Here is a 16,334-nt window from a genome sequence, read left to right as displayed (position 1 = left end):
ATTTCAGGGTCTAGTTTAACATGTAATGACAATGTAATGAAGTTGCCATTATCTCCACAGATTTTATGGCTTCCAGGAGTGCTTCTGTTCTCTGCTTTTACTTTTAGGGTTTGGGGAAAGATTGTTGTCTGAAATGACAAAAACTCTATCCAATATTGTGTAGATGGTGTACATTAGTTACACATACAATTTTTTTTTTGCTTCCATTCAATGCAATAAATGGCATAAAGCTGTTCCTGTTTTCCAGTTTTTTACCTTATGGTCTTTCAGAGTGATGATCTTTCTGAACTATGGTGATTTTTAATATATATGCTAATATACATACCTCATTTGAAGTCAGTTCATACTCTTATAAAGATAACCTCACCTATTTTTAATTCTTTTTCCTTTGGTGGAAGAGCATCTCTTAGTTTAGGAAGTTGATCATGACAAATTGTAGTTCCTTCAGTATCCTATTTACTTTGTCTGTCTTGGTCCTTTGATGTGTAACTGGCATGTGTGGTCCAGCCAAAGGTGCTACACGTGTCAGCAAGAATTATCTTCACAGTTGACATGGTCCAGAGGACACTGTTGTCTTAATGAATTCACAATCTGTGTCAGGTTTTTGTTTTGTCGAGGTGAGGACAACCAATCTGAAGGTATATTGTGAACATTTACTTAGTTCTGTTATGTGCATTAATATGGAATGTACGTAGGTCAAATTCGTTAACTTAAATGTAGACAAGTCATTTTGTCACAGTCATACTTAGTGTCATGTTTGGAAAATGAATGGTAAGAATTTGAAAAGAACAAACCAGAAACTTCATAAGAAGGGTAGCTTTTTAAAAGTGAGACAAATAGAAGATTACAGTAGTCAGAGAAGTTCCTGATATAATTAAACCCAAATACTTAAAAATCCTGTTCTAGGTCAGGCACTTCTTCATATAGTGCCTTTAACCCATGACATCTTTATCAGGTTCCCTTCAACAGACCGTTTAGAGCTAAGGAGTTTTACGAACTGCATATTAATCATAACCACTCTTCTGAGATAAGCCTCCTGTTCTGCAACTTGTCAGAGCTGTACAAAAGATTAGTTGCACCCTTCGGCAAAATGTTTTGTGTATTGTTTACAGGTTTGAATACTACAGCTCTAAAAACTGACTATTGGATATTATAATACTGAAATACCTTGTAGTTAGTTCTTCATTATAAAGTTTTATAGTTAGTTATATAGTCAGGTGTTCTTAGTTATACAGGGAAAACAGTGATTTTTAAAACTCACATGGAAATACTGGTGTTAAGTGTTGTCATCGAAATGCTACTATGATCAGTATAACATCAGGCAGCATTTTGTCTTCTGTGATAGGGTGGACTGAAAAACAGCAAACATGAATGCACACTGTCCTCGCAAGAATATATTCATGAATTGCGATCTGGCATTTCAGAGGAAAAGCTTCTTAATTGTCTAGAATCTTTGAGAGTGTCTCTAACCAGTAATCCAGTCAGGTAAGTAATAATTTCTGCTGTACTTTTTAAGCATGCTGTTTTTGTGAAGCAATAGAGAGTTGTGTGAGTGTTGTCGTCTGTGTCCGCCCTGCCCCCCCCAAACCAGGGTCATTAGAGTAATGCTTGTTGGTTTGGTAAAGTAGTTCTCAGCATTGGAAAAGGATGAGTGAAATGTTTTTAGCTGTCTGCACTGTCTTCTGCCTTTCACACAGGTTTTCAACAACTTGAGACTTAAAGCAGTGTCTATAGAGATGTACAAGCAGTACTGGAGACATAACTTTGCAAGTTTTATGTTTTTTTTCTTCCTTTTTCCAGCTGGGTTAACAATTTTGGGCACGAAGGCCTTGGACTTCTGTTGGATGTATTGGAAAAGCTTCTGGACAAGAAACAGTAAGGACTCGGATCATTTGAAGGGAGGGCTGGGGGACCTTGTGAAGATCGTTTGTACTTATGTTATTTTCCTCTCCCTTTGAAGGCAAGAAAGTATTGATAAGAAGAATCAACATAAACTTATTCAGTGCCTCAGAGCATTTATGAACAATAAAGTAAGAGATATTTTCAATTCAAATACTTCTAGCCTGATTGTTTATTGTTGACTTCAAGATCTCTGTAGCATGTTGAATCTCAGAAAAAGAAAGAAAGCTGGTATATCCAGTGTCTGCTGACTCTGGAAATGTAGGTCTTAAATGTAGCGTAACTTGTTGTTGAGAGTCTTGTTCATAAGCCTTTCTGAATATGCATTTTTTTTTTTAGTTTTGCTTCCAAAAATCAGTAATAGTTAACAAAATAATTTGCAGACAGGGTGATAGTGTGAATTTAACGTAAGTGAATTTGGAATTATTTGCTTTTGAAATTGAAAGTAAATTATTTCTTGCTAAAATTAATTTTCAATACATAATTGTTTTTGTTAATATAATGTATTCTTCACCTGATTTTAAATTCAGTATGACTTAGTATCTTTAGCTAATAGCTACAGTTATTAAGTTGGTAGGCAGCAGGTAAAAGATAAAACTTCAGTCTAGTTTAAGCTGTATTAAACTTGTTTCTGATATGGGTTCTTCCAGTTCACAAAGTGGAATTATTCTTTCTAGAAGTTGGTCTGTTAAACTTGTAATTTTTCTTTATTCATAGCAAAATCTAAAGTGTTATAGTGATTAATTCTTCCCCCCACTGTAGCAAATATAACTGTGCATTAAAGTTACTTTTAGCTACTGTTACTCAGTTTAGTAAAATCTCAAAGAATAGCTTGTCTGAAGTGGGAAAAGTAAACTTAAATGGTTGCATGCTTCCCCCCTGCTATTGCTACAATTAGATCATAACTTGAAACAAATACCTGATTTACCAACTATCCTGTAGTTAATGAAAATGGAAAATAATGCTACTTTAAAATAAATGTTAATGTGTACAAGTTTATATGTACAGAAGGTAAAATAGAATAGACAATAAAAGAAATAGTTGTTTAAAAAAGAATTTCAACCTCTGTTAGCCAGTGTGTGGAAAATACTGACTTAACCAGCACTTGTTACAATTATGGGGGAAAAAAATGAATGAATTTTTTACGCTGTTGAGGTGTTTCAGATATAGATAGCAAATAAAAATGGATTTGTCTTCTGGTGGATACCTGATTTTAGAAGTTTATGATATCTTGCTTAGGAACTGACTTTTCCTTAGGTGAAAGCCTCAAATGTAAGGTTGGAAAGACTGACTTGTGTCCCCCAGTGGTAATAGCCAGAAGGTCTTAGTAGAGTATTGCTAGACTTCATATGGGGGGGAGTCGTGTGAGGATTCCTGAGGATCTGAAGCCCAAAGGTGACTATGAGTATTCAAAGCAAATACTATCTTTTCACTGTAAACTTTTTATTTCTTTAAGTACGGATTGCAAAGGATTTTAGGAGATGAAAGAAGTCTCTTGTTGTTATCAAGAGCAATTGATCCAAAGCAACCACACATGATGACTGAAACAGTGAAAATACTTTCTGCTATCTGCATTGTTGGAGAGGAAAATATGTAAGTAAGATACCGAAACAGATTATTTTGTTTTCATGTTCATGAATTGTCAGTTTGGACACAGGTGAGAACTTGTCAATGAAACAACATAACCTGTGAAGTCTTTACTTTCTTAATGTTAAAATGAAGAGACTTTCACCTTTTTTGATACATTAATCCAATATTAATCTGCTACTGAGCCTGTGGGGGGGCTGGGGTAGGGACACGTCCCCAGAGGAGGGGAGGTGAATTTGATTAAATTTGAAAAGTGCTAATTTGACACCACATGTTAAGATCTTTCATTAGTTTTGAAGGTAATAGTATAGCAATAAATACATGTATGGATTTTTGAAAAATATCACCTTTCTGCCTAAACATAACAGATTTGACAGGGCAAAAAGCTTACGTTTATAGCTGAAGTTTTGAGTAGTTCAAGTGATAGAGTTACGTAACACATGCTCGTGGGCCTTTTTAAAACAAAGATATTTGGCACGCGTTTACTTTGAGTTATTGAGGGTCTTAGTTTACTGAAGATTAAAAATGGCAAACTTCATGTCTTCTATGCAAGAAATAGATAAAACCATTATAATTTCTGAAAAGACTATTTATTAGAACTCCTAAATATTAAAATATTAGCTAGCACCAAGTGCACAGTCTTGCAAAGGTAGTGATTCCACACACACACACCCCCCGCCACCCCTCCTGACTGGTTGTTTCTTAGCTGAATGTCACAATAACATAGAAATTCATTCACCTTTTTTTTTTTTAATTCAACGTTAATCTTGTAGATATTTTTGACACTTGGTTCTTGGTTGGTTTTCGATTTCATATAGGTAAGTGTAGATAAATGCATTCAGTTTCTCTTCAGCGCAGTGAAGTCTGGAGTTGTGTAAATAGTGGGCTCAGTATCTTTATAAGGAAAAAGTTGGCTGTGGTGTGGTTTTTGACAGTTTATCTTTCTCTTAGTCTGGACAAGCTTTTAGGTGCTATAACAACTGCTGCTGAAAGGCACAATAGGGAACGTTTTTCTCAGATCGTTGAAGGACTGGAAAACCATGAGTTCTTACAGCTGCAGGTGGGTTTACTACTTTTTTTTGATGCTTAATAATAATTAAGAAATGATCTAAGATACTGGAAAACTGTGTATCAGTTTATGATCTTGAAATTATTTACCAGCAAAATATTTTAGTGGTATTACTCCAGTGTTCAGTAAAAGAAGAAAAATAAATGGAAGTAGCTTGCTGATACTAGATTTTCTAATTTTTCACGGTATGAAAGCAAGAAACTCCCTTAATTGTCCCAAGCATAGAAATAAAAAGTCTTGGCCTTAATAAAAAGAGGATAAACAGTCATACTCCTTTTCTTGGATGCCAGATGTAGCGCTCAAGGCATAAGCCTGTGAAAGCATTTTATTATCTTTCTCACTACTTTATCTTCTTGACCGGGAGTTTTATGTGGTTTAATGGACCAATAAAATTCGAGCTCTCAGTCTGCCCCCAAAATGTTTTAGTTATTGTTACTGGAGCCCTGAGGAAGCTGGAGTTTAAGGAGCTGGGAGGCAGTGCTCCCTGTATGTCCCCTGGCTTTAGGGAAGGAGCCTGAAAAAGTATCCTTAAGTTGCATCGCTTGTTTAAACACCCTCTTTCTTCCCAATCTTGCCTCACCCAAAGTAAGCAAAAACTCCTGTACCGGTGGCTTTGACCTGATTCCATCGAAGTAATGCATTTGTAAAAAGACAAAACAAAATTGTGTTGTGCTCTTGAAGTATTTCAGTTTAATTAGAACTACAACTGGAATGCCTTAAGTGAGCACACACTTCAAGTATCTTGCTGTTTAAAGTACCTGTGGCAGGCATATACTTCCAGTGTAGTTCACTTTTTTGTAATATTACTGAATGACGAAATAGATAAGCATAGATCGTATTAAAATACAGAAGAACTGTGCATTCCTTGATGTGTCTTTGACACCTGCCTGTCATCAGCCACTAGTGCATCTCTAGGGATAATCTAGCAAGTTTTTAAAAGGATTAGGATTTTTATAGGATAATAAACAGTATCCTGTGCCAGTAATCTTAACTGAGTCACAGCCCACATCACCTGTTCATTGCTGCTTGTGTGTCAGTAGACAGGTTTTTTTTATTCTCTCTATACACCTGAATAGCCCAAGAATCTTTGGTTGCTGTTAGAATGCAAGCCTTTTTAATTGTTTGTTTGGGTTTTCTGGTGGGGTCGGTTTTTTTGGTAACTACAAGTGTTTGCACAGATACCAAGTGGCTGAATATTCTGCTGAAGGACGACTTCGACTTATTTCCTTCTCATAATACAGTACTGATACATAATCTGTATTGTTAAAATTTGTATTTCAGGTACCATGGCTGAAAGATATGGAAAATAGAATGCAAGCAGGGCAGGTGTAGCTGCATGGAAGGGATAACTTCTTCCATTATTAGATCATATGTATGTCTCCTATAGTTATCTTAATGCTATGGTTACCATCAGTAGTTATTGTTTCAGAGCTGATGTGTTAATGATGTTCAAGAAGTTTCAATAAATGACATCTAATCTTAATTATGCTATCACAAAAGAATCAATTTTGAAGTTGTCTCCTACTTTATGACCTTGTTGATTGAAAGCAAACAAAACCGACCACAGAACCTACCTGCCCCCCACCCCTGAAACCTCACTTACACGTCAGTAAAGGTACAATTGCAAGACTCATTAACTTGTTTCTGACAAAATCATTCTTTACTTGTAACGTATTAGCACAAGCCATTAAGCCAGTCTCTTCCGGCAAAAGCAATCAGGGCAGATGGCACCTCTTCTCTCTATTAATTTCAAATTGGACATGTACTTTGGCTTGTTAAGGCATGTCATAGTAGTAAAATAACAAGAATCATTCAAGCGAGCATGATGATACTACATTATCTGAAGTTGCAGCTATATAAAGGGAGTGCCTTTGAAAGAGTCTTCTAATAGAAATTTAAGACTCCATAAGGTGTTTCATTAAAACTAAATAGTGAATGTAATTAAAACAGGAAGGGTGCTTTTATCTGACTATTTTTCTCTGCAGCTATTGATTTCTGTTTGTTTAATTTTTTTTTTCTCTAATGCTACATCTATTTGCAGTTTACATCTTTTTCCAAACTTGGTATTTCCCTGGAGTCCCATTTCAGTCTTTTAACGTGGATCAGCACTTCTGGCATTATGCTATTGTCTACCTGTTTTAAAGTAAATCAATTAAAGCGCACAGCTGTTCAATTAAAGCATTAGCCAGTATCCTGAGACTTTAGGCGTTTTGCGAAAGTGCTGTGCAGGAGTAGAAAAGACACCTGGTGATGTGAATTATTTTGTGTATGGGTGTTTTTGTTGTTTTTTTTTTTTAAGTTTCAATTACTGTATAAACAGTTCACGTTTTTTTTCGAATTGGTGAATATTGTGGAGGAACAGAAGGAGCTGTAGTATGGAAATAACTTTCTGAAATAAAGTATGATCCTTTATGTGATACAGTTTTGACGTGGCAGAAGCATTCATGATATGAAAACAAAGCAGTGTTTGATATTGCCTAAATTAACCAAAATGTTGCATGTGTGCTGCATAATAAATAACACCTTCTCTTGATATTTGGTTTTATAATTAAACTGAAATAGTCAAAGGCAGTATTTATTTTCATTCTATACATACTAAAAGTTTTTGCCTATATTTCTGGTAACAGGTAGCATGTATGCAGCTCATCAATGCCCTTGTTACGTCTCCAGAAGAACTTGATTTCAGGATACACTTGAGAAATGAGTTTTTACGATGTGGCCTGAAGAAAATACTGCCTGTAAGTAATTTGTATATAGGAACTGATGATCTCAGTCAACTGTTTGTGAATGTTGACGATAACAAAATTGGTTCACTGAGAGCAGCAGATGTGAAAGATGGAGGTGGGGAAGGTCAGACCTGGAAAGGGCTATCAATCCAAACCTGCTTTCATTCTGCATAGCTGCAAATGTAGGCTCTCATGAGCTATGTAACCCAGAATAGTAGCTGAAATAAGTCAATATATTAGAATTTAAATTGGGGTAGTCAAATTTAGCATAATGAGCTCAAAGCACAGGCAGTGAATGTGAATCTGGCTGTGGAACCAATTTTGGATTAACTTTCTTTGTATATGCCATTCCTGTTGTTTTCTGTGAAATCTGTTTTTATGTAATCTGCCTTCTGAAAATGCATTTTCAGTTTTTAAGGAAAAATCAAATTGACTCTATTGTATTTGAGACTGCATGTCTTCTTGCAGCTGCGTGGAAGTATGTCTTTACGAGTGCTTGTGTATGAATGATTTGTGGCTTACAGGTAGATTTATAACCAAGAAACCATTCTGATGCTGACATCAATATATATTAAGCTACTAAGCAGTTTCTCACAAAAGATGACAGAAATTAAAGAGTACCTGCTTATATTTGTCCGAAGCAGAATTTATACTGCTGTAAGTTGTGAGGTACAAAGTTTTGAATCATTAACATGAGTCAGAAATAAAAACTTTCAGTATTTATTACGTTCAGCTTTGAAACTGTTCCTGATGAGTGTATGTTAATTATTCTTAGGGTATGTATTTAGGTTTTGTGTCACATAGATACCTAGTTGTGATCTACTGTGTATTTGCTGTGGCACATATGAAAGCCTGAAGGCTTAGTTTTTTTTAATGTATTAAAAGTCAGTTTACATCATAAATGTGTAAAATCTTTTAAGAATTGGGTGTGAGTTAGGTGGCAAATAAACCGAATAGTAATAATCATGACAGAAAACTCTATGAAGGGTGTACTGACATGCAGATATTATGAGTTTAAAAGCAATTAATATTTAGTGATAACATTTTCTAAAATGTTTAACAGCTATTGTGTTGCAGTTCTGTTGCTAGTAGGTTTAACTAATGTTAATATAAGCTATAGTATCACCTTAGTCAATACCATCCTGCTGTTTGTTTATTTGTAAGATCATAATTAAATACACATTGAACGCAGATCATTATTCTGCAGGCAATGGATCTCCAAGGTAAAGGGTTTGTTTTCTTTTTTGCATTAGAAAGCAACTTTCTTAATGATAAAGCATCTTAAAAATACTTCATGCTCATATCTGTGCTTAAGGGTAAATTTTCAAGGCCTTTATAAATGAGTTTATTGAACAAAAAAACAGCCAGGAGAAGGATTAATAATCTTAATAATCTGTCCACATTCACAGTAGCCTTACCTGGTTTTCAAACATGAGAATTGGTAAGACTTCCTATATTTTTGGGGAACATACATGGTTGCCATTCAGTTTGTGCATGTGCAGTTATGACATTTCCAGGCCAGTTTTCATTGAAAGTATGGGGTGTATTTCCACTAATGGCTTTTGAATTGGTTTCCTTTTTTATGATTTGCCCAGTAGGAAGCTAAACTTGGTTATTAAGCATATTGGAGAAGTTGCTTTTATTTCTTGGAAGAAAAACAAATTTTTCCCTGCTCCCAGTACTAGTGTTGGGGTATTTTTTTTAATACTCAGTATTACTGTGTACTGTGGATGTTTTTATGCTATGATCTAGATTGATAACAGAAACTGTAACATAAATTCTGTACACTTCTTTAGGCTTTTCAATTAACTTTAATTAACGGTTTGAAATACCTTTATGCTATTTTTTAAAGAAACTCTGACATTAACAAGCATAAGTTGACTGTCCCTTTAAGAGAACTCAACTCAGTTAGAAGGCTTTATGTTTGTTCTGCAGCCCATACCTGCTATATTTGCTGATATTTTGCCTTAATTTTTCTTAGCTGTGCAATTATAATAAAAAAACCCCAGGCACCGAGTTACGGCTTATTGCTGTTCCAAAGGTTAATGTCTTCTATTATGTCATGATATAATCTTTGAAAAGGGGAATTCTTGCTTTAAAAAAGGGAAAATTAAGATATACTATGCCTTGAAAAATAGGGCTTGAAAGATAAGGATAATGAAGAGCTTGATATTCAGCTGAGAGTGTTTGATGAGAACAAAGAAGAAGACTTAATTGAACTGTCACATCGTCTCAATGATATCAGAGCTGAAATGGAATATCCTTTATAGAAATGCCTTTATAGAAATGGTGCTGTAACTTGTTGCACCATTTAATAACTTTATTAAACATAAGCTAGAATGGTCTTGTGTAGTTTGTCACAGTTGTGTATCTTACAAAGGACTTTCTCAAGCAGATTTCTTTGAATTTCTTTTTTATTAAAAACTTTTTTAGAAACTTATTGCTGAAGTTTGCCTGTCAAATGCAAATAATCGGGAACTGAATTAATTTTTCGTAAATAAAATTACTAAGTTAAACTCTAGCTTGCATGACATGAAGGTATAAAATTATACCTATGGCAGATTATAAATTTGAAGAAAAATGAGTTTTGATAACTAGGTTGGAACAAAACTTCTGTTATGTTCTCAAGCACTTAAGATGCATGCCTTCTCTAGCTGTGGTGAAGCAGTAAATTTTAAATTACCAAAGTTCAGAATGGTTGCTTGCAGTTTTTAAGGGTACTGTTGGTACTTAAGAAGCAAAATAAGATAGATGCAATCAATGAGAGGAATATAAAATCACTAACAAGCAATGCTGTTGCATTACAGAACAGGTAATTACAGGTAATTTGCTTCTTTAAGAAATTAAAATGGTTTACTAGTGTGTATTTGCCAATAGCCTGGCTCACTTCAGAATGAAAATGAAACCATTGTGTAAAATATGTTTAGAGGACTCTGTGCAAAGTACGTTTTTTCTGAGTAGTAATTAAATGTGTCTTAATTGTTAAAAAGGGGTCAGAGTTTCTGTGGATAATCATAGTGGAAAAGGACTATTTAGTAACAGGGGTAGTAGTTCAGAGCGTTGAAAGGTTTTACTTGAACAATATGAACAGCTAGGTAACTGGATGTGGGGTGGGTGTTTCGTTGTGTAGTGGGGATTTTTGTCTTTGTTTTGTTTTTAATTTTTGTTTTATAAGTCCTTTTGTTTCCTTAACAATATTTGCACTGATGTGAATGAAGTATTTCATCTGCTGTATAATATGTTGAAAGATACTTCTTCTGAAAATTACTTCTTGTCAATTCTCCAACATTTCCTTCTCATCAGGAGTGATTACTATGTCCGGTAAGTGTTGGCTGTCGGTTTGAATTTTCGAGGGGGCAGGGGGAAGGATAGAAATCAAGACCCTGGTAAACAGAGTAGCTCATAATTACACATGAATAGTTGCTCTGTTACTGATGTGTTGTTTATCTTCCTGCCCAATGTTAATATTGAAAAGATCTTGTTAAATAAAATAATGCTTATTTCAAAGACTTCAACCTCATTCTAAAACCCTCACCCTGAAATATCTTAACTCGTTGAGCACCTTTTCCTTTTTACAAGTTTGATAACTTCATGACTTCAAAGAATATGAAAGTCAGTTATATAAGTAATAATTGAAAGGACTTCCACAGTGCCTTGTATCTTGTCTTTTCAATGTAAGCTTCCTATGAGCATCTCAGAGTGTCTTAGCAGTGTCAAAGTACCACATAAAAAAAGCTTGTTCTAAGAAGTATTTTTTTAATTGTAAAAAGATAATAAAAACAATTCATGTGCAAGATGATAAAATTAAGAAGTAAATTATAACCTGAGAAAATCTTAAATTTTTATAATTTCTGTAATTTGGAAGATCATGAGTTTAGCTTTGAGGGTTTGCTACTTTAAGAGCTCACTGATATGTGAAATTGAGATGTAATACCTTGTGCTGGTAAGAACTAATAACTTTGAGCACAGAATCTCCTAATCTTAAATGCTCCTGATGTTATGCAGAGATTTACATCAAGAAATTAAGTGAATAATTAACTCATTTTCTAAGTAATAGAGTACTGGTACTGTTGCCTGATGGAATTCACTGTGTTCAGAATGTGCTAAATAATTCTTGCAGCATATATTGAAAATAATAAAGACGTTGTATTGATTATTGTCTGGCAAAGGATAAATGAAAAGTGTATTTTGTGGAGTCCTGAATTTCAGATAGCGTTCTGAGAAACTGAAAACAGTGCTTTATTAAGTGCAAAGATGACTCTTAACTTGATCCTTTTACCAGCAATTGTACAATTCATATATTAGGAGTTAAAGTTGCACTTTTTTTTCCTCTCCACATTGCATAAGTGATTTTTCATGTTCTTATTAACTTGTAAAATGTTTTCTTTGTTAGACCTCAGTATTACAAGATAATAGAAGAATGTGTATCACAGATAGTATTGCACTGCAGTGGCATGGACCCAGATTTTAAATGCAGAGGAAGAATGGACGTGGATTTTACTCATCTTATTGGTTTGTATACTATAAGCAATTTTTCCTTGTTTTACTGAAGTGTGTATTTTTCTTCGTATTCTTCTGTCTAGACTTAAACTGATTGTGGAATTTTTTCAGTTTTCTGGAAATAGGCATGTAAGGTACAGGACCACATCAAAGGCTGCACGCTTTAATATAATGACACTGACAAAGATTGCTTGTCCAAGTTTGTATTCAGATATAAGTCAAGACAATAGTCTTAATAACCATATATTTGCTTGTTCATAAACCCCATGATTTTCAGGTCTGTTAAAAATAGCAAAATTTACATAAGCGTTAATTGTTAGTGGATTTATAATTGCTACATGGTTCATTCTAAGAATATTTTCTGTAATACTTTCTAAGTATTTGAGGTTTGTTGAAGGTGAACTAATCAGTTAAAGCACTGAGGGACTATGGATGTTCAGGTTGTGGGAACAAAGCAGCTGAATAAATACTATATCATTTAAATGGTAGTTATCAGCATTTAGAAGTTTTTATGCTTTTCTTAAGATTGGGGTAGATGGTATTGAAATACAAGGGCATCTCTGGAGTAAGTATTTCATAGGGGAAATAATTATTGGAGAAGGCGTTCATTTGGGAAAATGTGTTTTCGGTGATGTGACAAAAGGAATGAAGAAAGGATGTTGTACATGTTTACTTTGGGGGTGGGGGCAGGGAATTGATTTCTAAAAGGTACCTTGCATATCTAAGAAATTTTTCTGCATTTTCTGTTCACTTATGACTCTAGGAACGTGATTACTTATTCTTACAGTAAGATCTTGCTTTCTGTTTCCACTGACCTACTAGTTTTAGGAATAACTGGTTTGCCTTTCCATGCCAGTTCCTACCTATAATATATAGTTACTTCTGTTTATCTCACCTATAAAATGTTTTACACTGCATGAAAAGTCAATAGAAGTGCTTTGTACCATTGAGTAAAAAAGCTTGTGCTTTACCATATGTCCAAATCCTCCTTGCCTACAGAATAATTTTACTGAAATAATGAAATGTTTGACTTTTTGATTCCTAATCTGGAAAGGAGGCTTTCTGATTTGAAACCTCAGAAGTAACTATTTCTTCATACTTACTGAAGAATTCTTTGTTGTTATTTAGTAGTAGATTAATATAGAAGAGAAGGGCATGCAAACTGGCATGTGTCAGAGGCAGAACAACTAGGATGATTCATCCTCAACTTTCTTGGTCATGTGTCTTTTAACACTTTTTTTAAAATTTACAGGTTTTGTACATGAAAATAATTTACCAAATACTTTTTCAGATTGATTTAGTTATTAATTGTATTTTATTTTTTTTTGTCTGGTGCTTTTGTGTCATGGGGTCATAGGGTAGTTATGGTTGGAAGGCACTTGATGGCTGTGATACGTTTTATCTGACTTCTGTGTGGTATTTTATTTAAATTCTAGATGCATGTGTGGACAAAGCTAAAGTAGAAGAGAGTGAAAAGAAAGCAGCAGAGTTTTCCAGAAAGGTAAGTCCTAGTCATCACTCTTTTTAAGGTATGGAACAGAAGCCTGACAGGAGCACAGTAGGCTTGTTTCACAGTAGAAACTTAGTGGAAATGTGGAGATAGTGCATCTTACAGGCAGGATGTTCTTTCACATTTAATAGCTCTTTAAGTTTTGGGCTTTCCGATGTGTGTGTGTGTGTGCAAGGCTCAGATTCAGTTTACTCTGAATTTGAAAGCAGATGAGTAGTATTAGCTGTACATATCTTCAGATATATTCCTCTGATGTAGATAACTGATGACAATAATTTTGGTTGTTGCTTTTTTTCCTGAAATACTTAGTCATAGTTAAATACCTACAGTGCATGTATATGCTTTCAAACAAAAAAAACCCCAAGGTGGGGGAAGTGGTCATTGCTCTTCATCTAGCTTTGTTTTAGAACCTGAAAAAAGTTACTGAAAAGCAGTGTCATTCAGTGTTTGAAAAAGCATCAACTATTTAGGCACAGAGATGCTAACGTTAAAATACTGCTTTATTTCCTAATAATGCCCATGGTAAAGTATTCCATTATGACGGAGCGTAACCTTATTTCCTTATTACTCACATTTAGGAATCTTACAGTGCATTTTGGAACCTCTTTTGCTAACAACTTGATCCCTCTGCTCCGGTCCTCTTCTAAGAGGAACTTGATAACTAAGTCGTATTTTGGTCATGGGCAGATTTAATTTATGACTGGATACAGAAGAGATTAAACATTTAAAATTATTCCTGTAGGAAGAGTTGCAGCTCAGTGTATTTCTTGTAATAATTTTTTTGGGGGATATTTCTAAAGAAATTGATGCTTGTGCTTCTACTTCATCACTGTTGGTGTTTGTGCTGAAAATACCTTTATACAACGTGTTTTCTCAAGTTACTTGAATTTTTATTTCCTAGATTATGTTAATGGATAATTTGTTAATCTCAGTTTATCACACCCTGTCTAAGGATATGAAATGCTGAATGTACTGTGTTAGCTGCAGTAGTACCAAAGTTCATATACCTTGTTATTGTGTATTCAAAGCATTGAAAATTTTGATTTTTGCTGGTGTGGTGTAAGAAGCCTCTTGCAGGCCAGAAGAAAGTACATGTTCTTGAACATTATGATTACAAATTTCAAATGAAGGTTTGAATGAAGTCATTACTTTTTCTGTCTTCAGTGTTATATGTGGATATATTTTCAATAGGAGCTATGGTGTCTAGGCTTTATAGAAAGCCATTTGTTGTGATGCTTCCTTGACAGTTATTTATCATGATGTATTTTGTCAGTAGAAGTCAACACATGTTCATCCTAGCGATAACTTGTGTCTTGTGGAAGAGTGAGTAACAGCAGCTCTTAAAGCTGCTAATTATCTCTAAGGTTTAGCAAATAGTAGTGGGATTATCCTAGCGATAACTTGTGTCTTGTGGAAGAGTGAGTAACAGCAGCTCTTAAAGCTGCTAATTATCTCTAAGGTTTAGCAAATAGTAGTGGGATTATAATACACAGTAGATATCTCACAAACATGTTGTAAACTGGACTTAAGTTTTATATGGTGACATGTAGACTAAAGTGATCACTAGCTTATTTGTATACCTGTTTTCTTGCGTTACTTCGTGGATGATGATGCTGAAGCTGCATACATCTCTTCAGATTTAAGCTTGCTGCGTGAGATGTGTGTTTGAGTTTACTTTGAGAAGTTTGCAGAGTTCTGTTGAGGGAAGAAAACCTGTTGAACTTCAGCTGTACTAAGTAGCTGGATGTGAGAGGTTCAGAATCCTTGCTAAACTGATGAAAGAAATTATGTGATAATTGAAGAACACGTAATGGAAAAATAGTACTTTTTTTTTTTTCTAAAGTGAAAAGTGCGTCTGTGTTGTACTAATTGTGATATTGTTCAAAGAATTCCTGAAAATAAAGTTTCTACTGTGGACATTAATGGGCAAACACTTCTGTATTGCTTAATCATTACAGTTTGATGAAGAGTTCACTGCTCGACAAGAGGCACAAGCAGAGCTTCAGAAAAGAGAAGAGAAAATTAAAGAACTTGAAACAGAAATCAAGCAGCTACGAGCACAGGTAATAAAACAATATCACAGTAAGTTCCACAGTTGAGTTCGTTTATTTATTTATTTTAAGAATTGAAAAGAAATGGCCCTGGAGTATATTGTCTCTATAGAGTCTGGAAATGTATACTGTAGGTGTATTGATTGGTTTTTAAGGCAGCATAAACTACTAAGGTTCGTTAACACTGGTAATATTTTTCAATAGTTATCTATTCAACACCTGTTAGAGAGAACCTGCTTTATTGAGGAAAACAGTTCCTTAGGATATGAAAAGTTTGCATACAGTTGGACATTTTTTTCCTCCAAGTATTTGTTTATGCCTTAACGTTATTACTTCTGTATGTTTTGCAAAGTGTTTGTTTCATAAGGCTTTATACTTGAATTGCAAAGGTGGACATCTTAATAGCCGTGTGTGCACAATATACATACCTTTCAGCCAGCATGTGGATGCAACTGGTAACATCAATATTTGTTTGAGCTCTGGGTATCAGACTGTAGCCATTTCTAAAATGAATATCACATTAGTTTTATACAGTTTCATCAGTAAATGTAAGAAAAAATGCAAGACCTTATGGAAGGGGAAGGTGATACTTAGCTTCAGCAAAGCTGCTTTTACCTGCATTTGTTTCCTCATAAATTTTGCTCACAAGCCCTAAAGATGTGTCTCAAAGTGATCTGTCACTTCAGGAGTATTGCCCGCTGAGCCCTTGCCACATCTCTTGGGTTCTTTTTGTACAATGGCAGTGAATTGGGTTTTAGACAGGTCATCTGTACCCTTTAGGAACCAACAGATACTATGGTTTGATATTTTGACACAACCTGGCTTATTTCCTATTCTTTCAATGCTAGGCAAGGTCTGCCTGTTGCTTTTTTTCTTTATAGTGGATATCTTAATGCCTGTGATCTCACTGCCTGTTTGGAAGAACAGGAGGAGGAAGAACACTGTGTGATGTACTATATAACCTGGTTGCTATCATCCTGCTTTCAGGATGC

General features: G+C 34.7%; 1 protein-coding gene across 3 annotated transcripts in view; it reads left to right on the top strand.

The window, feature by feature from the left end:
• DIAPH2 (diaphanous related formin 2) overlaps positions 1–16,334 on the top strand; it is a 244,533-nt gene that overhangs the window by 31,675 nt on the left and 196,524 nt on the right. For all 3 annotated transcript variants that reach the window (XM_037407809.1, XM_037407808.1, XM_037407807.1), the window contains 11 exons: positions 1,346–1,485; positions 1,801–1,875; positions 1,961–2,030; positions 3,356–3,492; positions 4,438–4,546; positions 7,183–7,293; positions 9,420–9,538; positions 10,486–10,602; positions 11,675–11,793; positions 13,218–13,282; positions 15,250–15,354. In XM_037407809.1, coding sequence (XP_037263706.1) covers positions 1,346–1,485; positions 1,801–1,875; positions 1,961–2,030; positions 3,356–3,492; positions 4,438–4,546; positions 7,183–7,293; positions 9,420–9,538; positions 10,486–10,602; positions 11,675–11,793; positions 13,218–13,282; positions 15,250–15,354 — 1,167 coding nt within the window. The remainder of the gene's footprint in view (positions 1–1,345; positions 1,486–1,800; positions 1,876–1,960; positions 2,031–3,355; positions 3,493–4,437; positions 4,547–7,182; positions 7,294–9,419; positions 9,539–10,485; positions 10,603–11,674; positions 11,794–13,217; positions 13,283–15,249; positions 15,355–16,334) is intronic.

This window comes from Falco rusticolus, chromosome 14, assembly GCF_015220075.1.
Source record: "Falco rusticolus isolate bFalRus1 chromosome 14, bFalRus1.pri, whole genome shotgun sequence".
In the NCBI taxonomy this organism is placed as follows: domain Eukaryota; kingdom Metazoa; phylum Chordata; class Aves; order Falconiformes; family Falconidae; genus Falco; species Falco rusticolus.
The sequence above is the reverse complement of the archived record's forward strand: the minus strand, read 5'-3'. Positions and strand labels throughout refer to the sequence as shown.